This window comes from Pocillopora damicornis, chromosome 4 (assembly GCF_964200805.1).
Source record: "Pocillopora damicornis chromosome 4, jaPocDami1.2, whole genome shotgun sequence".
NCBI lineage: Eukaryota > Metazoa > Cnidaria > Anthozoa > Scleractinia > Pocilloporidae > Pocillopora > Pocillopora damicornis.
The window spans coordinates 22,441,133-22,466,112 of record NC_142673.1 but is presented as its reverse complement, the minus strand read 5'-3'; the positions used below and the strand labels follow the sequence as shown (position 1 = coordinate 22,466,112).

Sequence of the window (24,980 nt, the reverse complement as noted above, 5' to 3'; positions counted from 1 at the left end):
CAGCTATTGGTCAACGTTCTCATTGCTTTTGCGTCCGTCAATTTGATGCTAAAAGCACATTAGTATCAGTATAAGGCTTTGTAACCAATGTTTCTCAACCTACGTCTTTAGCAAATAAAAAGACGCTGATTAATATCAGTGAGCCCGCAATATTCCATGAATATTGGTCAGAGGATTCTTTGGTGCAACAGCTGTCACTTTGACATCTCAATGTTAGCGCAGTTAAAAGATTGCATAGGAGGCTTATTACATTTAGGACCGAACGTTATTACATTTAGGACTTTATTACATTTAGGACAGTTATTACATTTAGGACTTCAACAAGGCATTCCCAAAACATTTCCGGGGTTCACAAACTGAGAAAGCGACTTACAGCGAATGGTACTATTCACGTACACAGCAAGACCGCCACCACGAGACACTGATCGATCTCTCCGAAAGACCATGAAATCACTCATAGCAATTTACAACTTGACTTTTCAAGTCAAAGAACGTGTGTTGGAGATAAGAAGGGACGGAATAGACGCTTTAGGTTGAACGCAGGGCCCAGACGAAAACGCCCGAGCATTGTTGACATCAGAATGCAAATGAGTCCCGTTCAAACAGTTCAAATTTTCCCACCGTCTTTGAGATCTTAAGTCTTGGCGTTCTTTCACTCGCTTTCCCGATCTCTTTCCACGATATCTGAAAATATCGTTATCCTTTAGGACAGCTATAAGCGTCGTATCAATGATCGCGTGTCTTCGAAACCTTTTAAGCTGGTCCCTAGAGTATTGTAGTGAAACTAGAATCTGGCGAATATGTAAATTTCCGTTGGAGACATGGTTTCTTGATAAATCGCTCGATAAATCGCTGTAACTTAGTCTCGAACAGGTAGAAGCATAAGGGCCAAGATTTCTCGGAACGTCAATAAATATTGTAATGTCCACTGGTGGGTCGTGGCCAGGGATCAGTAGCGACGTTAACCCATGCTTACTAGATTTGGATACCGGGAATCTTGATCTTGCGAAACCGACTGAAAGCAATCGACGAGTAAGTGGTATTGGCACACCAAAACTCGCAGCCATCACTGACAAGCGAGTCCCATCACCATTTCCAACACAAGGACGTGAGGTTAAGGTAAATTAGAGAATCAATTGGCTGAAGAATACAGGAGCCAAAAGATTCGTGGCCGCCATAATCGGCGCCTGCGCAATATGATAGTAATAATCGCCACATTTTGCAAATAGATCACCGGTATAATAGTTTTGCTGATTCGTAAATCAAACTTTACCTACCCTCAGTTCCTCCTGTGTTTCAGTCGTATCGTACCATGGCATCTTTGAGGATAACACATGCTTTTTCAACACAGTATTTACAACTTCAAAAGTCGCGACCACCACTCGTTTCATTTTGTCAAATTTCCGTTTCTCTTCCTCCTCTGTCATTTCCAGGACTGAGAACCATGTCTCAATGTTAAGCACACAACTATGCAACAAGTCAAAGTTGCAACGAGAAGAAACTAAGGCATGGAGAATGCGCAAGCAAGAGGTGGTACAAAGATATGCTTGTTGTGTCAGGGCTATAAGTTCCTCAGGTTTAGAATACCTACGAATTAATAAAAGGATAACTACTCAGGATGACACTAACTGTCAGAAACCAAATATTAATCAAGGCAAAAACACACGCCCAAAACAAATCATTATACTTATCAAGTATTATTAGCGATAAACGCATCTCCAAAGTAAGCTCATTTCATAGGTTTTCCCTTTTAATTTTTCAGGATCGTTTAGTCACATATTTATCTTTATATTATTATGAATCTATCATTATGGATCAATTTTTCCAAAAAACATGGCTATTTATGACAGTCTTTCGCGGTGATAGTTCATTTGTGCGTAAAAAACGTAATATTTTTATGTTATACATAAGTGATTCTAGAGAGCACAGCACATGGTACGAGTAACTAGCTATTTTTCCAAAATGATCATGTTAGGAAACCGAAAAAGAACGCAGTACACGCAAAAAAGCATGGATCTAAAAATTGCAAAATGCATATCAAAATAAGCTAAAAGAGCAATTAACTATGATTAAATTGGCCTAGTGAATAAAGCAGTACCAGACCAATCACGACCGACCTACGCCACTTGAGTCTTACAGCCAATAACATCACGACAAAACTGACCAATCAGACCATTCGACTGACAACAACTTCTCATCTGACTCCGATGATGATTTCCGTTCAGGTTGTCGAAAGGGCAGTCATCATCAACGACAACAGTCCTTTGCAGAACTACACTCACCCGAACGATCAGACTACACTATCACATGTATTTATTTTTATTTTTCACTATTTTCTCACTTTTGTTTATAATTCACTTGCACCTTTTATTTCAATTCTCATGGTATATATTCGTGATTTAATTTCGATGGAATCATTAAAACATCAGTTCTGAGAAAGTTCTATAAACTTGAGTCACTGGAACATTATCTGCTGTTTTAGAAGTTTCAGTTGAGATTCTACGTGACATTTTTGGCGAATGAATGTTCAAACTGGTTAAAGAGCAGGTCAAACTGTATCTCATATGAAGTGTTACACGGCCTCTCAATCGTGTCACTAATACGAAAGGACTAAGTGCCTTCCAAGTCCACATCGAAAACTCGAAAATGTCTTCACCTGCTATAGCCTGCAGTGCAGGCGTCTTGTTAGTGCGAGCTAACGTTAACACTAAAAGGTCGCGATTGTTTGTTCGCCCGGCCATTTTTGATTTGCAGTTAGAGTGGACGGTGGGGGTAGGGGGCGGGGGAGGGGAGAAAAGACGCCTGCTGTTAAAATGCCATATGCCCCCTGATTAGTTGCGCTTCACTTCCTTTCCTGAAATAAGAAGGTAACCAATAAAAATGAGTTTATTTTAAAGTCTTTGACGATGACTTCCGGCAAAAAACAAACACACGTGGAGCCGAGCCGTCCAGCTACATATAGTGCGTGATGTCCGATAAGAGTGCGAGTGACAACTGTAGGCTTTGAGAGTTTCCTTCAAAATTCAGTTCGGAAATCTCCCTAAGCAAAGCCGCTCTTCATCAGAAAATATTTTCAAACCTTCGAAACGGAAGTGCTTTGGAGTTGTTTTGAGCGAAATTGTTCTTCAAGTTGGATTTTCCTTAGTGCAAGATAGCTCGAGATTTTCAGATCGTGTTTGCAACCAATGTGGCCGTAAGATTCGGAATTTAGGCCAATTGTACCGCTTTGTCAAGAACGCAACTACAACGACGTCTACTCCAGTGAAAACTAGCAAAAGACACGCCAGATAAAGCTAGTCCACCGTGGAGGAAATCAAAATCTGTACGTGTTCGTTCTCCGATTGGCAGGACTCCGTTGAGGGAAGTTCCTCCTCTCGTGCGATCGAAAAAGTCTCTCGCCTTTGAAAACACAGTGAATACCTCGTCTGCCTTGTGGATACAGGAAAGCGAGATGCTTAGTCAGATGAATGTGGAAGGTCTTCCAAACGATGGTGTAAAAATCGTGTTCATGAATCCGTCTGGAAACGTGACTGTGAGAATTCCCAGAGATTCCCAAACAAAAACATTGGTGAAGAACGTTGCTACCAAACAATGGAGAGAAGTGATTAATGCGCTTTTAATGCAAGAATAAATTAAGCCAGAACTATATAAGGAAATCTCCAAGCTAGTGTCGCTCGAGTTTGACGAATAACAATAAAAGTCTTTAATAAAAGTCTTTATTAAGCACTCTAAACAACAAACGTGTTTAGTTACAATGACATGAAATCAGCAAGTATAAAACTAATAAACTAACTAAATTACTAACTGAATAACTAATAAGAGAACAAACATCTATTAATAAAGGTCCTTTTGAAACGTTCAGTTCTGACAAGCGGGAGAGTATAATTATGGCGCCTCTTACGTAGCGTATCCATTGTTCGCTCTGGTGGCAAAAGGTCATCTAAAGCTGTTGGAAAATCGCTGTCGGTGATCTTGGCCCACAACTTCTTATCTTTTAGAATAATAATATTTTCAATCGAAAAAAGCTCTTTACAGTACCAAGCTTAAAAGCTCTCTTGAACAGCCTGTCTATGCGACTCAGATACTTATGATAGTACGCGCAGCCCCATACTTCTACAGCATATGTAAATATAGGTAGAATAAGACTGATAAAGAGAAGATGAAGATGATCGAGCGGCAGTCCATAGAATTTACAAACACGTAAGATGTACAGACGACTACTGGCTTTCGATATAATATTATCAAAATGTAAATCCCAGTTACACGGATCAGATTGAAAAGTTACACCCAACAACTTCAGACATGGTTTACGCTCTATAGAAACCAGAGGAGCAGGTAAGGCCTTAGTGGATTTGCCTCTAAGAAGCATCTCCCACGTTTTCTTGAAGTTTAGTTGCATACGATTAGCAGATGTCCATGCGACGATCGATCGGACCTCCTCAGCTGCTAAATTGCCGTTATTAGCCAGCGATTTTACTGGAATACTTAATGTTAAATCATCAGCATATTTCACAAGTAAATTCTGATTTGGTAGAATGGCCTTAATATCATTGACCATAATAGAAAATAGTATAGGGCCTAAAACTGTCCCCTGAGGGACACCTCTATTAATATTTACATAGTCCGTGACAATGGCATCAACAACAACTCTTTGTTTCCTGTTCTGTAAAAAACTAATAATCCAATTGGTCACGTATGGATTTATATCAAGTGTTTTCAACTTAGAGCAGAGGATATCATGAGGGACCGAATCAAAAGCTTTGCTGAAATCAAAAGAGAAGATTCTAACACAATCAAAACCCGACTCAAGCCATTTCAGCCAAGCATATTGACACTTAATTAAGGCCATTGTCGTATTGTGGCCTTTGCGGTATGCAAACTGGTCGAAGCTAATGAAGTTCTTCATATATTGAGATAATTCTTGTCTGTATACAAGACGTTCAAAAACCCTCATTATTACATTAGTCAGCGAAATAGGCCGCAACTGTGTGCAATTTTTAAAGTTGGGCTCTTTAGGCAAGGGAGTTATGTCGGCCAATTTCCAAAGATCAGGCACAATGTGATTTTCCAAAGAACAGTTGAAAATATGGGTAACAACAGGAGCGAGGTCGTACGCAAACTCTTTCCAAAACCAGTACGGGATTCCATCTGGACCAGAGGCAGTTCTTTTTAATTTCAGTAGACTCCTGGTAACACTGGAGACCGTTAAAACAGGCATCTCGCTTGATTCCGGGATAGTGACAGTGTCAATGGGTTTATAAAGGGGATCAGTGTTAATGGAACAGAAAAAATTATTGATCTCGCTCGGGGAGATAATTGAGCTTACTTGCGAGTTGGTAGACTTCCTTCCTGTCAGGGAATTGACTGTTGACCACCAAGATTTGGATCCTGCACTATGTTTCTCAAAATTCCCTTTAACTGCTCGAACTTGATTATCTCTGATCAACTTGTTGATTTTCTCTTGAAGAGTTTGGATCTCAATCGAAACAGGATTTCCTGACATGTTACTTCGCCGAATCAATTTTCGCCGTTGGTCCAGTAGATGTTTGATTAGAGGAGAAAAGAACGGGGGGTCCCTATTAGACACACGTACTGATATACCCGGAAAACACTCATCAAACATGGACTTAATCTTGGTACAAAAAAGATTAAGTTTTCCATTCACATCTCCGCATTGATAAACATTGTCCCAGTTATGAAACTTCAACAGTTTATCCATATCCAGTTTATGATGATCACGAACATCTCTGAACATCACAGTTTTCCTTTCAGCCTTAAGTGGGATTCTGGGATATACCAGGACCACAGAGTGGTCAGATCGAACTAGTCCTTGAGTGACCGATACTTTCCTCCAAAAATGTGGGACGTTAGTAATCAAAACATCCAAAATTTTGTTCTTTCTTGTCGGTGTATTTACCATCTGGAATAAATTTAGTTGTGTAAGAAAATCATTGTAATCTAGCTGATTGAGGTCACCACAAATTATAAGGTTGCTGTTAGGATTACCAGTCAATAAATGATCACAACTATTTGTTAGATGTTCCAATAAATCATCAGGACAATATGGCGGATCTGGAGGATGATAAACAGCAGCCACATAAAAGCTTGAGTTGGGAGTTGTAATTTTAGCCCACAAACATTCAAAGGCATTATAAAAAACGCTGTCTAATCGTTCCAACAACCAATCGCTCCTACAGACAATAGCAACACCACCGCCTGACCGGTCAGTTCTATCCTTTCGCAAAATTAAGTAATCCTTCGGACAAACGAGATGAGATGGAAAATTTGGTTTAAGCCATGTCTCGGAGATGATGCAAATATCGCAGTTGTTTGAGTGCAATTCCATATGCAAAGCAGAAGCAGCATCAACTTTCACAAGTGATCTTGCATTAATGACCATACATTTGGGGATTATTCGGGGTAAAGAAGAAGAGTGAGTAGAAATGAAATGCAAATTTGTATCCTTGGGTCGAAGTCGTGCGCGTTTGGTCGTTGATAAAAAACAGTGGTCAGTGACACGAACTGGAATCTTGTGATGTTGTTGACGAGGTCCAAATCTAGAATTAACACCAGCTCTACGACCTCTAGCTCTATAAATTCCCAATGACTTTAAGCGATGAATAAGATAATAATCCAGTTTAACCTTAGGACAACAGGAGCGAAGTTGAAATAAATTACGTCGACTGAAAGAAAATCCAGGTCTTGAAGTTTGAAGTGAAGCAGTCGGCATGTAGTTAAAATTTTCCGGACCCGGGTTAATTTCAACATCCACTGCAATAGATAGGTCCTTGATGAAACCTCTTTCGGACAGAGCAGCAACCGTCGAACCATGCTTTGACCATTTGGTGATCGGTAACTTAGTTGAGCGTCTTGCAACAGCAAGGTCTTGACCGCAGCGAGAAGCAGAAAATAGCTTTCGACTGACGCTAAAAGGGCCTTTAAAGGTAGATGGAGGCGAACAGATTGAATTGTGCTTGTCAAGATACTGAACGAACAAGGTAACAAAGCACAAAAGCTTAAAAAAACAACAACGACGACAGTAAGCGGCAGCCATCTTGGCGCACATTACATATTCATGATGTACTGATGATGTCATGAATACTTGAAATCTGGATGCATATTGGAGGCGCGTAATCCGGACGAGCTCGCTAGTTTCTCGAACAAAATTTCATGAAAGAGGTGAGAATTTTCTGTCCCCTCTGGTTTGACTGTGTTCGAGGTGCAAGTGGTTTATCGCAGAATGCTTTCAAAGAGTGCGTCCCAGAGATAAACTCCCTTGCTTTAACGACAGCAACGCTAGCACGCTTAAGAAACGCCAAAGCCTCTGCAGTGCACTACCGAATTTCAACCATTATGTTTCACAGTGGTGTTAAACATGACGACTTGACACGTTTAAATCATTTGGGGGTATGTATGTCTCCAGATTGACAGCTGCAGCTTAATCGAACCAATCAGGAACTCCGTTCGTGGGCTAACGGAGTGTGGCAAAATAACTATGACTTCGGGCAGGCGTAATCTTCACTCCCCTACCCCCACCCCTCTCCTTACTTTTGACCGTCGACCGCCCCCTCGGTATAAATTTTCCTCCCCCCAGCCTTCCGCTGCCATCAAAATCAAAGATGGCGGCCGTAATATTTGTTATGAAATTACTAAGCACTCGCTAGCCTAAATTACGCCTGCTCTGCAGGCTACACCCACTACTATAAAATTAGACGTTATGTTAAATTGTATACTAACCCTGTGTCTATAGATTTGATAGTTTTCTTGACATCCTCCAAAATTACATCAAGGCTAGTGTTGACGGCATTCCTCTGTACATAAAGAAAAACCGGGAAAAAATGAAGTGACAGATATTTTAAAAAAGCACTGCTGCCATAAGCTTTCCTAGTCCAAAATATGTTAATTTAAATACAAAACGAACTCACTGAAATAAAAAAAGTAATTTCTATCGTTCACCACAAACGGCACTATTTTGCACGGACTAAGCCTTTCCTTAGCTTAGCTGCTCTACCTTAATCAATCTTTTTTCGCGACAAAGCACCATATTTTTATCCACGAGATAGCTCCAGTCTTATAACTTAGCCTTAGATTAAAAGTCAAACAAGTGGAAATAAACAATAACAAACAAAATAAACAAACAACCAGACAAGAAACAAAATCTCATTCTGTAAATTCCTCTCGCTGAATGTGAATATATAATATCTTAAATACTCGGTTAATGATAGGACAAGGCCACTTCAGCACAAATCACTCAGTCGTAATGACATAACGAAATTGTGCCTATTTTAGTAAGCAAACAGCAATGCATCTCAAACTGGGTTAACACAAATTAACATATAGTTAAGCATCACCTCTTCTTCAGTTACGTAAACCTTTTCGGACAAGGTTCTAGCGAGGGTAGTATATATTTCAACAGGAGCAAACTTTCCACTGGAAGCAATTTTATTGAATATACGACAAGGAACTACAAGAAGGAAAGTCCTTCGGAACAGAGGATCCAGTTCAAACATAGGGGAAAGCACTTTTGTAAGTCTTGAGGGGCAGCTAAAACGAAGTGAAACAAGCATATGTTACACTTGATGTGAATCGTTTATTATCTATACATGGCCGATTTCTTAAAGAGAGAATACCTGAGGGAGAGGCTAAGACTTCTTTCCTCCATTTTGAAAAAAAACATTTTATGCGAGCGAATCCTTCGTGCGTTCCTTACTAGAAGCTATATTTGTCAAGATGTCTACTTAAGGTGGCATCTGAAAAGTTACTGTACAAAGCAAAGTAACCGACGATTTGGGAATAAAGGCCAGAAACTACAGTGCATGATTTACAAATCAAAAAATAAATCCATTCTATAACCAAAGCGCTAAAGCAAACACCGACTTATCGCCGTATATGTACTGTGTACACCCTTTTTGCATAGTTAATCAACCAGGAAACACTATACTTGGCATATTAAAGGTCAATACCTGCGCTCTGTAAAACTTCTCTCCCTGACGGACTTCGTGTCAAATCCATTTGCTCCCCACCAAGTGTCGTCTTTTTCCTTTGGTTCCTCCATAAGTAACACAGAACCGCTGAAAGGCTGGGATACTTGGGTCAGAAAGTGAACCAACGGTACGGCGAAGAGCCATTCATGATGGTCACGGTAATTCTTGGCGACATGTTTGCAAATGGCCTGAATGGCTTCACCAAGACTTCTGGATATTTTAAAGAACATAACTGTATTTTGTGTGATCTACTCCATGCTTGCAAAACTGCCTTAACAAGTCTACTATTCTAATGGTTTCTTGGCATCGGCAAACATGATTGATCTTATCATACCTGCCATAATAACGATCTGTTAACCTCTATCTTCATACGTGTTTATAGCGTTAAGTTAAAATTTTAAACTGAAAAAAAAAAAAACGTCAATCGAATCCTTCTTGTTCTCATATAAAATTGTTAACCGTGAAAGAAAACGAACTTACTGCAATTGATCTGCGGGAAATTCTTTAAGAATCTTTTCCAATCCTGTACACCTTTTTCCTCTAGGGTCTGGCTGCAGAATCAAAGAGGCGAACAGCTTTCCGTATTGTTGAGGATTAAGATACACTTTATGTGTATAAATGATATAAGCGATAGCAACGGATGACACCAACGGATGAAACGTTTTCTTGTCGTCTGAATCTGATTGAGGAACATCATTTGTCTCGATCCTCGTTTTGAAAAATTCTTTCAGAATCTGTAATTATAAACAAATAGAAACTAACGTTAGTTTGTTAGATTGGACCTGAATTCGAAGTTTCCTCGATGAAGTTTATGACTAAGGGTTGCATTTCTTATTCTAAAACATAATTTTGAATCATCGCAAAGTACAACAACAAATCAGAGGTGTGCATCCTTATATGTAGTTTCTTTGAGTAAATAAACTGCAATGTTGTTTCCACTTTAGATTTGTTTATTGGAAGCACTACCAATCTAACAGTTTCCACTATAATTTTTTTCTATCAGATTCCATAGACTAACAAGTCGCAAAAGTGGTTTAAAAATTGTTCATGCCGTACAAAGTAGGTTTCCAACCCCCACGAGTTATGTGCAGCATAACGAATCCTTATATTACCTTCTCTTGTGAGCTACAGACACACGACAGCTGTTTCGAATGATTTTAAGGTCAAGAACTGAAGAACTATAATTCATCAATAAATTCTCATCCTCATCTCACATGGAATACTGCTCTAACATCTGTAACCAATTTATAATGGCATCCCACCTTCACGAGTATCGATTTTGTGGGTTATGTGAAAATTTCAAACTTGGACTAAACTTCGACCTGGTCAAGGAAAACATTAACCCAAAATAACGATACCTTTTTCTAAGTGACAAGTGATAAATCTTACTAAGCGTTTCCCAAAGGTGTTTAAAATTTTCAGGAAATGCCAAATGTTACGGTGTAGAAGCTTTTAAAATTCCAAATGGCATCCTTTCCTTTAAAGCAATGGTACATCGTTTAAGCATTGGCAAAGTGTTGCATTCTCTGCGAAGCAGACAGAGGGTATCCAGTGTGAGATGAGACATTCTTCTCAGAATTTAGTTAATTGAACATTACCTGTTGAAAGTCATAACGATGTGGAACATTTTTTGTCGTGCGCCTCTTTTCCATAGCCTCGGTTTGAGTGTAGCAGTAAGCTATATCATTGATTGTCTGAATAGCTTCCCAAGAAGTAATATTCTCCTCCACGTCATTCACTGTAAAACCCTCCCACTTAGGCAACATGACTCGAGTTGCTATGTTCCTTCCCTCAGTGGAATCCATGCTCTTTACAATTGGCAGCTTGCTACGAATACTTTGCCACCAACTTGGTGAACTGAAAATAGTGTCATCATATTGGTGCCAGAATGCTAAACAAGAGTAAATGCAAAGCAGTAATTAGGAGCTTTACCTTAATTTAATTAGCAATGCTTCTACATTTAATCATAAGCTGACCAGTGGAAAAATTAGCCCGTTTTATTAGCTCATATTCTGAGAACGCAAGTTGATATTACTACGTTCTTATAGATTGTCCTGCCTAGTGCGATGTTAGATTCAGGCGAAAGTGGGCATAAAACGGGTACGGAAAAAGCCATCCTTCGTCCTTCCTTTCGGCTATCGATCACCCCCTCAGTGGAAATTAATTCCTTTCTAATCCTTCTTCTGAGTTGAGAATCTAAGATGACGGTCACGCATTTCGCGAATTAATGAACGGTAGCTCGCTTAAAATACGCTCCCAATGAGACTTATGGAAACAGACATGAAGTACCTCCCTCACGACATCTGTCCTGCGGAATATGAAGACATCGGTTCGTCATAGTTCCCAAGTCAAGTAACTGCTCCCACAAATACTTCTTTTTCTCTTTTGAATCTTTTCGTTTTGCTTTAAATACAATATACTTGTAGGGAATTTTGCGAGCTAGAAAAACGTGTGGTACCGAGAGCTCTGCTTTCACCAGGATAAAACCATCATCAAGATATCTATAAATCCAAGTGAAACACTCATTACGTGCAACTGGAAACATAAATGCTACAGTACAACATTCCTCAGTAGTCTGCATCGTTACTTACAAGAAACAAATTTGTAGTTTGTTTGAACATTTCATAGAGTCACTCAGGAAAGCCTGAAGGCCCCCTTGTAGTGAAAGAAACCAGAGTAATCTGTCTATTCACAGCCACTTATAATTAAATTATGTCGAAATAAAACTATATCGAAACGATTTGGCCCGTTAACTGAGAAATGAGGCAGCTGCAAGGCTCATCTCAACTTTGCATGAACTGAAAATGGTCACAAATGACATATTACTTCAAACACCAGCATCAAACTTTTAACCCCAAGTTCGACCGAATTATTTTTTTTTTATTTCACTGTATTTGATCACAGTTCAAGAAAAAAGAAAGGTGATCATTCAAAACACAGCATGCTTGCTCCTTCATTTATTGAAGGTTGATCTGGAAAGAATCACTGCAGTATATTGGTAGATTTGGCAAAGGTTATACTACGTATAATTGTAACGTTTGTCAACTCACATGTAATCAAACGTACAAAATTTATAATCATTGATCCAACAACTTTCTCTCAAATAAAAAGTAGTGCTGACAAAATCGACCTTGCACATATGATCAAGCGATTGTCATATTGCTTTCACCACCCTGAAACAATTTGCATAAATTTACCTTTGTGGAAACACTTCAACAACATCTTCCTGAAAGTCTCCAAGAGCAGGTTCACCAAACCTCATATAGAGTCTGTCACCTTGACTCTTTTCAAATTTAAAATGAGGTGCAAGTACAGCATGAAAAACAACAGTCATTTTCTTTCCCTTGTAACTGGGAAAATATTCCTTTCTTTTGTCTTCTTTTTTACTATTCCCCATAACATCCTCAACAGAACTTGTGTCATGGCCACTGTTTTTCTTAATATCAGATTTAAGATTTTCTTCAAGTTGGTTTTCTTCGGTGTTTGCATTCTTTTGGTCATCTGGCTTTAGGTCATTCATTGCACCTTCGCGTTTCCTATGAATATGATTAAATTATGTTTTTTTTTATTCATATAAATCACTGCTGTGTTTGACTATATAAAAATGATATGTAGTAAATTGAAAAAGGCTGAGAGAGTTTTCTTTAGCAGGCTAACCACGAACACATTTCCTTGGACTCCACTGCTATCTGGTTGCATGCTAGGATGGGAAGGAATGAACCAAGTAACTTACTTGAAACTTGAAACAGATTAAAAGAAATTATAAAGAAGATAGCTACAGTAATAAAAAATTCTTTGGCTAACTAGTATCTTTGAGGCACAAGTTTGAGGCACAGGTTCGAATCCCGTCAGAGCCTGAATTTTCTTCAGACTGTAACTGCTTAGATTACAATTGCAGCTCACCACTGTGATTTTTCCTCACTTAAATTTCACCTAAATTGTAGTCAAATTCCTCTAAAGCAACGAAACCTCCCCTAAAATTTACCTCGCTCCCAACATGTGGCTTTGTAGTTCAATTAGCAGCTCAATTAGCAGCTCTCAACAAGCATCTGAGAGGCACGGGTTCGAAGTGTATCCAACCCTGAATATTTTGCAGGCTTCTTTTCTGCAATTTCTTAAATTGAAGCTCACCCGCCAAGATCATTTCTTCGCTTGATGTTCATTCGCAGGTAACCATATGATTTATTTTATTGAAATTGTGAAGTATCAAAGGAACAATAGGTTAGTTTGCGAAAAATAACAAACACGAACCAAAGCTCATGGTTTCTTGAAATATTTGGTCTTTTGCTTCAATCAATGCTCATTTAATTTGTGATCTTGTTACGTCCTAAATCTACGATTCTAGCTCTAGCAAGTCTCTCTCCCACCACTCCCGCTAAGGCAAAACCTTTTATAATATGAAAATGCGGAAAACAAGATGTAAAAGTCTTGGAGCTTTCTGGACACTTTGTCCTAAACAAAACCAATCTAGCGATGGTCAAAAATATGACTTCTGAAACTTCACTCAACACCATACCAGCTGATAAAAGTAGTTTAATTCAAGTACTGGAACACTTTATCATCTACACATCCCCACGTTAGCCGTTTGGTGCCGTCATTAACATTTTGTATTATCATGGTACTGAAACGTGAGCTACTGAGTAGGGAAAACTTGAATCAAACAGTCTGGTTGGTTTTGATTGGTCAAAACCAAGATATGAAAGTGTGAAAAGCTTACTTCAAGTAGTGTGTTATCTAAATAACAATAAATAAACGAATTCCTTACTCCGATGCCTGGTGTTTTTTCTTTGGATCCTTATGACTTTCTTTGTCTTTCTTTGCGTCCTTTTCTTTCTCTGAAGTAGTTTCGTTATCACTTTTTGATGTTTTGTGTGTTCCCGCAGCTTTTTTTTCTGAATCGGCGTCGTTTTCACTGTTTCCATGGTCCTTATCAACCTCGGGTTGGCCATCATCCTCTTGATAAGGCTGAGGCACATTAGACACATTGATGCTGGCAGCTGTCGCATCACCATTTGCGAGCCCAACAGATTTTTCCTCAGTTTCACCATTATGATCAGGAGATGCTGGAGCTCTTAGAGGAGACACTGATTCAATGGTGGTTTTGTCTTGACCAACCTTAACAGTTGCATCACCATCTGTCATATGGAGAATAAAACATTCTGACAGTCAGTGTATTTTCAATGATTAAAAGCAGTAGAGTAATGAGTTTGTGATATCACGGCAGCATTTCTCCCAAAACTACCTTGGTCTTTAATTTTATATCCCTACTTCTTTATATTATTTTCCTTTCCTCGTTGTTCATTTATTACAGCTTCAATTATAGCACCATAATAAGCTAGTTTAATAACTGAGAGCGAGGTCGTTAAGGGAAAATCTCAAACTGAGGCCTCGAGGTATTGACCGAGCGATAGCCGGGCCCAGGTTTGAGATTTTCCCTCTTAAGAACGAACGTTCGAGGTTATTAAGTTGTCTATTGTATGGTTTGCAAACTGAAGAAACGAAATATTTATTCAAGCAGAAGTCGTCCATTTCATCCGGCGATGCGCGTGTTTACCTATTCATCAATTCATCGACTCGACCCCACGGTACAACTACGCAATCAGTGAACTAGACCGCTATATCACTTATTCCGTCAAGAAACACAATTATTTTCCGGAGAAATGATTCGCAGAGCCTTAAAAAGTATGTCAGTACAGTGGTGTCACAACGTGAAAAGAGAAGTTTGTCCGATTCTCAAAGCCAAACGTCAACTGGAGTGCGTACAGAAGAGACTGAAAAGTGCCTCAAAAAAGTTCCAACACGTGCGGCTCTTGGTGAAAGAAAATGCAAATACTTCGAAAGAAATATTGGAAGAAATGCCTGAAGGAAAATAAATGGGTGACATGGTGTTCACCGCTTGTGGTTCAGTCAAAACCTGAATTAACGGTAAAGATAAAGATGACCTGGTACCCCACATGATCAGAGCTAGCGTGGACCTCAGAGTACCAGATAAATTTGTGGCAAGACACGGGAAAACCAGAGTAACTCCTCTTGAAGTTTTTGTGTACAAATTTCTGACTATCCTGTTTTCTTCAAACTTGACATGAGACAGGGATACCTCAACTCCTAATTGGCCCAGAATCCGGAAAAGTGGCTACTTTTAGTACCCAGTGGGAACTCTTTGATGAGGCCATACACCGAATACTTGGGAAAATACCAAAAAATCTCAACCAACGTGATGACATCCTGCTGAGGGGACAAGACCTTCAAGAACAAAATAGTCTGGCAGAGAGCTGCAGATTTTGGTTTTACATCCAATGCAGAAATGCCCGTTTGGAATTGAAGAAATAGATGAATATGAGAAGCGTTTCATTAAGAATGGATCGGACTCAAGCTCAGAAAAGATTGAGGCTGTGAAAAGAAGTAGTTTCCCAGAGTCAAAAGAAGCTGCGAAGAGTTTCCTGAGTATCACAGGATACTTGCCCAAGTTCATTCTAAGACATGCATCACTTAACGCATTCTCTCAAGAGCTGACCATAAAGAGACAAAGTAAAAATGGAGTAAAGAGAATGAAACATTTGAGAAGCGCAAATCAAGCGTAAATAGTAAAAGCCCCATGGCTTACTTTGAGCCTGCTAAACCAATTGCATATACCAGGAGACAAATAGTGGCCTGTCACCAAGCCATAGCCGTACTTTGACCGCAACTAAGAAGCGGTATGGTCAAACAGAAAAAGATGCTTTAGTTGTACATTGGGCAAAGGAAAGGTTCAACATCCACCTCCTTAGAGCACCAAAGGTCAAGATCAATACAGCCCCCACTGTTCAACAAGACAACCGCGCAACTCCCACCAGGAATCGAGATATGGGTCTTAGGAATGCAGGATGTTGATTTTAGCTAGTTCATAAGCTTGGAATAGCAGACCCCCGGACTTGCTACAAGACATCCATTGCCAAAGAAAAGCAATTGTGTAGTAGAGAAAGTCATCAAGTACGTTGTGAAGGCTAATCATGCTCTTGTGGTAGATCACATCAAAGAGGAAATCCACAAATATCTCAAAAACTTTAGAACCTGTCCATTAGAATTCGATTGGAATGGCAAAGAAAGATCCGGTATCGCACCCTTGTAAAGATTGAGGCATGACTTGTATTTTGTGGATGACCTCCCATTCCGCACAAATAAGATCATCATTCCCACAAATCAGGCACCTTTCCTTATTGTTCTCCAGACATAAAATTACATCTCGAAAGAAAGTCAAATTGTAATCATATTTGCCGTGAACCACGAACTGAATGGGCTTCATTAACTGATGCTGATGCATGCTCTCTTCCTTGGGGAATACCGCTTTCCACGCTAATTTGCCAGCAAGTAGCTAAGAAATAAGATTCTATCCTTTCTTAATGTTATAACTCTGACTCTGCAATAAATTAGTGCATATTTTTTGCGCAAAAAAATTTTAAAACTGGACAGACTTTACCACTAATTGATTCTGCATGAGACAGCTCTCAAACATTTTCATCTTTATCATACTTGCCATGACAAAAATGTAGTCTTATTATCTGCATGGAAAAGTCTGAAAATGGACTGTGGTTGGTAATTAATTAAGTTACTGATGTTTTGACAACCTGTGCAGATGGTATAATTAAGAGTCAAGTCAATGACTTAACTAAAGGACTGACCCCGTAAAGCTTTTTACTGCATTATATATGCAACAGACACCTCTCAAAAGATGTGAACAACCACCATCAACATGCAAAAAACTTATTCAAGACATTACGTCATCAGCTACGATCACCTTAAGTCTTTAAAGTACAATGCTAATTGAGTCTCACACCCAATAAAATCACAGCATATCTGACCATGCAATCAAATTTCTTGGACCAGACTTAAACACATGTCTGACCCACTAATTCTTATTGACTCTAACAATGGTGATCACTGCTTCAAAAGTTTTCAAAACAGCAATCACTATATTAATGATAACAGTCCTTTTCAGGACTGCTTCTACTCAGACAAAATTATATATAGACTACTCAATTAGATGTTACTTATTAAATATAGAAGCCTTAACTGTGCTCGGATCTGTTGTAAAGCATGCAGGAAGCAGCTAAAGCACGAAAGATTAGTGTGGGGAGAAACACGAGACATATGCAAATGTTTCTCCCCACTTCTTGTATATTTCCTGCTTCCTAAGTGCTTTAAAACAGATCAGAGCACAGTCAAAGCTTCTCTACTTGTTTTATAATAAAAAATCATTTAAATTCCCTATGCATTATTTTCAATTTTCAAAACATACTTTATTTCCAAAGTGAGCGAAAGTATCGTCAATAATGTTAAACCATCAAGAAAGTTCTCAATCTGCAATAGTTTACAGACTGAAATAGTTTGGCAGGTTTAATTTTAAAACACTTTTGCCAGAATTTTTTAAGTCTCTAAAACAGAATCTGAAAGTGAAATGTTCAGTGAAATCTGGCCAAATTAAAGCTCACAACAACATGCAATTTTTTCCAAATGACAATTACAAAACAAACTACTTCGAATTCTCAGGAATATAAAGATTGCTTGGGATGACACTGCTGTAAAACTTGGCTACTGTGACTGATGTGGCCTTCCACTCGATGCATTGAAAAGGATGTCAAGGCAAAAGGCTATCAGAGGATTCCCTCACAGAGAAGATTCACCATCATTTGTTCCATATTTAAACTTAGAAAAAACAGGATCCTTCCTCTTCCCAAATCTCTTTTATTGTGGGCAAAAATGAGACATTCAATTAATATTAAAAAAAACTGTGAGCAAAAGTTGAAATAGACACCTCTAGAAATCAGCAAAACAACTTTCAGTAGCCTTTGTATGTCCAGTCTTTCTTGTGTTCTTCTTTAATTTGGGGTTCAAATTCAAATTTGCTGCTTTTAATGTGGGGCCAACAAAGATAATGCATGACCCCTATTAATTCTAGAAACCACATTTTGGAGTACTGCTGCATGGCCATTAATACCTGAGTTATTCATAGAAATGGTGAGATTAGGAACATGAGTAAACACAGCTAAACATAATCAAGCAAATGGAAGCATAAATTGTTTGATTTATGTCAGATTTCAGATTCCATGCAAATTATATACTTTACAGCTCATAGCTAGATAGCCAATGTCATCATAACAAGTGGAATAATTACATGACTCATAAGTAACTCAGACTTGAATGAGATTTAGGTAAGTAAGTAACTGAGTGTCTTTATTTGAGTGTCAAATAATCTAGCGTCATAATGACGCTAATTGGGGACACTATATTAAGAAGTAAATTTAAAAAGAAAGGATAAACATTAAAATAAAATTCTAAAAATGTACTAATTGAAAAAAATGTGTCAAAGATACTTTAACCATATAGTAAAATGTGAAAAATATTAGCTTTTACATAGAATACACGAATTAATTACATTACCTCATGGGCTTATTATAGTGGTGGCTCCTAATTTAAACTTGTCTACCAAAACATTCTAAATTCTTCTTTGGCCATGGCCACACTAGGAGAGTTATCTGGGTCATTTCTGATTAATCAAAATATGGTCAACACAGATACCAAAAAATTGTGATGCAGCTGCTTTTTTCAACTGTTCCTTGTACTGAAATTGAGTTAACAGTTACTGTAGCAATTTATTGAAGAACAATAGATTTTGAACCCAGCTAGGTTAATTTCTTACTACCTCTCTGCAAAGCTTATCCCAAGTTAATTAACCCTTATCAGTGCCAGGCATTGGCTTTCTTGGGAAATGCATCTGTTAATTGCCCACAGTCTGTCTGTGAGATTTTGTTCTCAGGTTGCATTTTCCAACACTACTAATAAAATAACAGATGAAGAGAGACAGCTTTTCTTTTCTATGCAAAATCAACATCATGTTTGAACGAAATGTCTTAGAAATTTCAATGAAACATGGTGCACATATGAAGAAGGACTGCCTTAGTGGTGGGTGTAGCTAAAGGAAACGAAAATGAAGAAAAAAGTTTGCCATTGTACTTTGTTTGTTTACCTCATGATGTCATTTGAGTTCACCCACTTCATAACACATTTCAGTTTGGATGCTCATGAAATATAATCCTGTTGATTCAACATTTTAACCAACCTTTAACCGAGTTAAGGTATTTGGAAATTTTAACCAGGCTTCTACAAAATAAACCCAGGTAACTCTCTTAGTGTGGCAACCTCCATATTCTTATTAAACACCTTATCCAAAAGGGTTAACACCTGTAGCAATACCTTCTTCATTCTCAGACACATCTCTCAAAGATCTGTCTAGTACACTCTCAGCATTACTGGGTGGGAATTCTGGTATATCTTATAGGTTAGGTGATCATCAGCAGATCCACAATTCCTTTTTGATCACCACCCTGATCGGGCATGGTCAGGTTCTGCAATGCATTTGCTGCCACATATTCACTATTACCTCACCTTTGTATTCAACAGATTTATGCTTTGCTGGTTTTTCCTCTTGTTTGTCAACCTTTCTCTTCCTTTCTCCCTCATCTGCAAATAGCAATTGACCAGTAAAAGTAAATAACTCCTTACATTACATTTCAGATTTCTGCTTTTGTTTTTTTTCAATCATGACTTCTTATAGTTTTAAATAAAAATAGGCAGCCTAAGACTGCATGTAGTTATTGATAAAGCACAATTTTTATAACATTGAAAAACACTAGAGGTTGCATGATGATGCTAGAAGGTATGGTGGCAAAAGATGTATTCACATGCAAAACAGAAAACCTACTGCAATATCCCACATATTTATGAGTACCCTATGCCACAAGAGAAAGAGGATTCAAGAATAGAGTGACTAAATGACATTCCACCAATAATTAAATGGTAACATATAATCATATTGACACCAGTAATAATAACGATAACAACAGTAACAGCAATAATAAATCATCATGTTAAATAAAAAAAGGGCTAGCCCAAGAACCTCACTGGTAATGAAATGAGTGATGTCCTGTTGGATGAAACAAAAGTCTCACAACAATGGAATTGTAATGAAAAATTAAAATAATTTATTATCAACAGTCAAAGTTAAAAGAGGCAGATAAGTTTAATCATTATTGGAGCCTTGAGAAGTCAGATCTTGAGTCATTCAGTGTTTCAAAGGATGCCAGTAGTAAATAGCTGCTACAATCTATATGTAGCCTCATTAGATAAAACAGTTAACAAATGTCTCTTCTCCATGAGTGTGCTGAGTGTCTGCATGGTCTACTATTATATCAATAAATGATAATAAGCCATTAAATTGATTTACTGTCAAGCAATACATCAACTGGCCTGCTTGGCAGGTGCTCATTTCAACTAAGCACACACAAGTTTATCAGATTTGCAAAAGCAAACAAGAGTCCATACACACTAGAGCCATTTATTAGGTACAGACATTTGGAGATCTTGCATAGCCATTAAACCTGTAAGCATGTTAAATTACAGGCTGTTTTGCATTTCACTAGGGTGTACATCTTCCCACAAGTCCCATCCCATCTTTTAAAGCAGTTGCATGTAATTAATTCTTGCTTGGTAAGCACTTTTTTCTTATCTCTGATTCTGGTAATTTTTCATACAGTTAATGTTTCTTTTAATCATGTCATCGTAGATTGACAAGGACCTGCAAGGGCATGTAAATTTCAATGTGTCTCAGGAGAACGTAAAATCAAATGAGATAAAATCTTACAAAATTTAAATTATCTGTCTGCCCTACACATCTGCTGCAAATTTTCAAAGTTTGATATCTTCAATTCCATGACTGGAAATGTGGAAGTACCACCCATACAATTTAACTAAAGGTTTCGTTGCCCATCTTTCAATTCCCGGTCGACAAACCTAAAGTTGATTGAATGTCAAATTTAACTCACTCGGATCGGAAGCATGAACAGATGATTTTGCTCTAACCGTATTCCCCTATTACAATTTGACGCTTTCTATAACACATTATAACAAATGCTATTGTCAGTAGTCGCAGGTGAAGAACTTAAGACAGACAAGCTCTCCTTACCAGGAGAAAGATTTGATTTGTCGTCGACTTCCATGTTCACCGCCGCTTGCGACAACTCCTTTGCAGCTACCGTCACTTTGCTACCATCGATAGATGCTTTACCTTCATCTGGCTTTAATCCATTCCGACCTTCAGAGCAGACGTCATCTCTGTCAGAATAAGTCTTCTTACATTTAGGACATCTGATTATTTGCGCATTACAACAAGTTTAAGACACTGCGCAAGTGTAAAAGATGAAATATGTTTCCGTGTCTGTTCTTGGAAAGACGGAAGTAGATTCCGGGAAACTACACCGTACTCACTGGGGAATATCCGAAGGACCCTGGGAACGGGAGTCACGGACGGTCAAACTTTTTTCCAACCCAACCCTATTTGGAAAAATATCCTGGTCTTTTCAGACATTTCGTTGTTTCTCTCAGTGTGTCAGAATTTCAAAACAAACTCTTTTAATGAATTTCAGTTGGAAATCTGACCTGAAAAAGCACTCTCAACTTACAATTTTCAAAACCAAAGAAAACCACAGGTTCTTGAAGTCAGCCTCATTTTCCGGAAAAACTTTTTTCTTCTTGGGCGTTAAATACAGCTGGTGTTATACATAGAGGAATTTTTACAAAAAGGAATGAGTAAACTCCCTCCCCCCTCCCCAACGCGCACACACACGTGCGCGCGCGCGCGCGAACACTTTCCTGATAGTGGCATGATGCGCCTTAAAACTGTTCCAAAGGAAAATTAAGTTAAAAGACGCAACTTTTAATATCCCAGATGACATTACCGCCTACAACGACTACACCAACTTCATCAGCGAAGCAAATTTGGCCATTTCAGGGCGTGATTTACTCTTGAACATCCACGGCCAAGCACCCACACCTCAGAGGACAGAGCTCGGCTATCTCATCTCCAAATCCCAGCTCGTAGACAGATCCTATAAAATAGCGAGTACCTCTACCAGAAGCGTTGGGGAATAACCAGAAAACTGATCTCTAGATGCATATTTAAATGTCTAAACTGCTATATCAAGCATTTTGCAAAAATGAGTGTAAAGTTTTGAAGAACAAATGATTATGTGAACTTCATGAACCTAGGGAATCTGAGAATGCCACCTTACTTTAAATCTTACGCTGGCATCAGATCTATTTGAAACACTTCTGATATTTGAAATTGCAACGGAAGAAAAAATTCAATTAACTAAAGATACCACTGGCCGCACTTCAAACACAGACGAGTGCATTTTTCATATAACATGAGTGCGGAGTTGTAACCCAGGTGCAGCTAAAAAAAAAAGTGCGTGTGCTGTCAAAATTACGTCTGTCTTGACTTTCTGTGATGCTTTTTTAATATAATGTTTTCAAAGACTACAAATTGCACGGGCCCGTGGTGCTTATTTTCACTAAATTGCAATCGAAATCATGTTATTACCTATAAAAATAAAAAATGCAAATGATTTTGGAGTTTTAAACATGGACGAAGAACAAAGTTTTCGTGCAATTTGTCTTTTTTCGTTTTCTTTTTATATGGAGATATCCTCGCTTTACGCTCATTTAAACTAATTTCATTGTGGGGAAAAATAGCGATATTGTAGCGATAAAGCTACTAATAAAAACTCCAATATTTTTTTTAAATTGTTTTTTATTGTTTGCAATTTTTTAACAACCATACGCACAAAGCTTTATTACCTATAGCTATAACATGTACCAACATACACATTTTACATTTCTACATTTTTTAATATTGTTTTTTACGTTTCTATGCTAATATTAAGCGACCCAAGTTGAACAATATGACGTATGGTAATTATCAGATTGAGTCGCTGAATAATCAATAAAGCAAGCCAACTCGTGTATCAAGAAATAAAATTTAAGAAGTCGAAAGCCAAAATTATTCTAAATGTCTAAACGTAGACGAAGCAATTGAAAAAAGATACCATAGTAATTGTTTCATAAAATGACCAACCTCCCTCTTCAGATACTTTCATGTTATTTCAGCCGTTCCCGCTAAGTTTTTTCATTTAATTTTTCATGCTGCAATCTAAAAAGGAACTTCAAATATTACTGGAGGAAAGTTCAAATTAAGAGAAAAAGCGACGTAAAGTCTGGGGACTTTGAACAAAAAAGAAAAAAAATGTAGGACAAAACACATAGCAGCAGTTTTATGCTGAAGCAGCATCCCTCTTGTCCAGATAGCTGTCCCACAGTTCAACAGAAGTTCCCCATGCGTTGATCACGTGCTTCAGCTTCACGTCTGTTGGTAGTTCGTCCAGTCCAGTAACTGGCTCATGTCCCTTGTTGTCAAGATGCCATTCGATAAAGTCTTTCAAGCTAAAGGAAGGGATAAACGGCTGTAATGTATCACAATACTGGAAAGTACTCGACCGCACCATATTCCTTCCCACTTAATGACCCGAGCGGGATGTTGGAAGAACCAGAGAAGACCTTTACACGTTTTTCAAGCCGTCTCCCAAAGTCCCAAGTTAGTTATTTTAGCGCGAAAATGGTAAAAAGTGCAACTTACAGTCGTTTTTAAAATCAACCTCGACATCTTTATTAATCTACTGTCTAACCGGTAAGAAAACACCAGTGAACAACGAAGAACGCAGACCGACTTTTGAGTCAAAATTACAGTACTCTTAAAAATTCTATATTTGGGAAAGTGTTTAGCAAAGGCGGGACATACACTGTTCACAAATAGCTAGAGGCGAGTCGTGTAGGGGGCCGACAAGATTTACTTGAATTCGCGGTCATCCTGGTGTTTTCCGATAGCTATGAAATGACGTACTTTTGAGGTGTGAAGAACACTTGTGGAGTTAAAGACCTATTTCAACTACACGTCATTTTTTGGTGATACAGTGTTTCAAAACTGAGGGGTAAAAATCTTACTTTCCAACACCATCCTGAATTTGATATCCTCAGAGAAGAAAATATCTGAGAGCAGCTTCAGAAAGACACATGTTATAAAGGTAACCTACATTTTGTATTCCAGGCGTTCAGTTAGTGAACGTATGCGATAATTGCAACGGAGCGAAAGGAGAACGGAGGTTTTTCACGGGTCACGCCCGGTTAAAAGGCTAAAACAAGTGAATTTCAAGCAAAGAATTCTTGAAATCTGAGATCTAGAAATCTTACCTCATGTCTTCTTCGCCTGGTACCGCCTCTCCCCTGAGGTTGAGTAAGATTAATTCTAATACCTCGGGGACGAATAGATCCGAGTCAATCCTCCTCATACTATTGCTAAACTTCATCATTAGTCTTTGTGGCATGGCCTGCTTGTACGTGTCTGCGATCTGTTCGAACGGATCCTACGTAAAACACGAAGACAGTTCAAGTATAAAGTGATCGGGAGATCTACGCTATTCTCGATGAATTCAAAACCGAAAATGTGATTTTAGTTGACCTACTAGTTCAACACTACACGATAGTTCTTGGGCACGGAGAGAGAGAGAGAGAGAGGGCAACACTCAGAGCAACGCCTCCGCGAATAATGTATCAAAATGACTCATACAAGGGAACGAGATTGGAGATCAATGCCAATTCTAACCACGAGCCAAGCCTTTTTTCTATATGAGAGACTCCTGGTCTTTAAAATCTTGAAGTTCTTCGCTCGTATGCGCTTTCTTTATCCACATACTCGGATATTATTTATGTTAAATTGTCTGTAAAATACAAATAGCCTAAATTATTCTATTTCGTGAATATCATATCTATTAGTTCTTAATTGCGTCCATATTAATTAAGATATGATTATATAATAAATATCATGAAAAAATGATTTTGATGAGATATTACCCGCTTGGGTTCCTTACCTCTCCCCGCCTCATTAAAATCCTTGCTCTCTCTAAAGTCAACAGTCGCCAGAAGGAGAGAACATGTCGCAACTGACAACACTGCTGTGCCTAAACAGAAGCAGAGCAGAAAACAAGCTGTTCTTATTAGGTATAATTTAATTAGAGCGTAATGTACTGACATGAAAAGGTGATCGCGTCGACTTTTATATAGTAACAGACT

The 24,980-nt window shown here is 38.4% G+C and overlaps 2 protein-coding genes across 4 annotated transcripts in view; both read right to left on the bottom strand.

The window, feature by feature from the left end:
- LOC113682400 (E3 ubiquitin-protein ligase rnf213-alpha-like) overlaps positions 1 to 21,263 on the bottom strand; it is a 68,035-nt gene extending 46,772 nt beyond the window's left edge. Inside the window, exons 1-11 of one of the 3 annotated variants that reach the window (XM_089204516.1) lie at positions 20,983 to 21,263; positions 19,407 to 19,481; positions 13,750 to 14,119; positions 12,182 to 12,520; positions 11,274 to 11,485; positions 10,583 to 10,875; positions 9,465 to 9,718; positions 8,964 to 9,194; positions 8,352 to 8,544; positions 7,738 to 7,811; positions 1,278 to 1,587 (exon numbers count right to left, since the gene is read on the bottom strand). In XM_089204516.1, the coding sequence (XP_089060642.1) occupies positions 1,278 to 1,587; positions 7,738 to 7,811; positions 8,352 to 8,544; positions 8,964 to 9,194; positions 9,465 to 9,718; positions 10,583 to 10,875; positions 11,274 to 11,485; positions 12,182 to 12,520; positions 13,750 to 14,119; positions 19,407 to 19,481; positions 20,983 to 21,016 (2,385 nt within the window). In that variant the 5' untranslated portion in view covers positions 21,017 to 21,263. Of the gene's footprint in view, positions 1 to 1,277; positions 1,588 to 7,737; positions 7,812 to 8,351; positions 8,545 to 8,963; positions 9,195 to 9,464; positions 9,719 to 10,582; positions 10,876 to 11,273; positions 11,486 to 12,181; positions 12,521 to 13,749; positions 14,120 to 19,406; positions 19,482 to 20,982 lie in introns of those variants that run through there. The other 2 variants (XM_089204517.1, XM_089204518.1) reach the window with 2 other exon arrangements.
- A 1,481-nt stretch (positions 21,264 to 22,744) lies between these two features.
- LOC113682411 (E3 ubiquitin-protein ligase rnf213-alpha) overlaps positions 22,745 to 24,980 on the bottom strand; it is a 53,746-nt gene continuing 51,510 nt past the window's right edge. The window contains exons 85-87 of the mRNA XM_089204515.1: positions 24,779 to 24,868; positions 24,102 to 24,274; positions 22,745 to 23,297 (exon numbers count right to left, since the gene is read on the bottom strand). Of these exons, the coding sequence (XP_089060641.1) occupies positions 23,129 to 23,297; positions 24,102 to 24,274; positions 24,779 to 24,868 (432 nt within the window). The 3' untranslated portion in view covers positions 22,745 to 23,128. The remainder of the gene's footprint in view (positions 23,298 to 24,101; positions 24,275 to 24,778; positions 24,869 to 24,980) is intronic.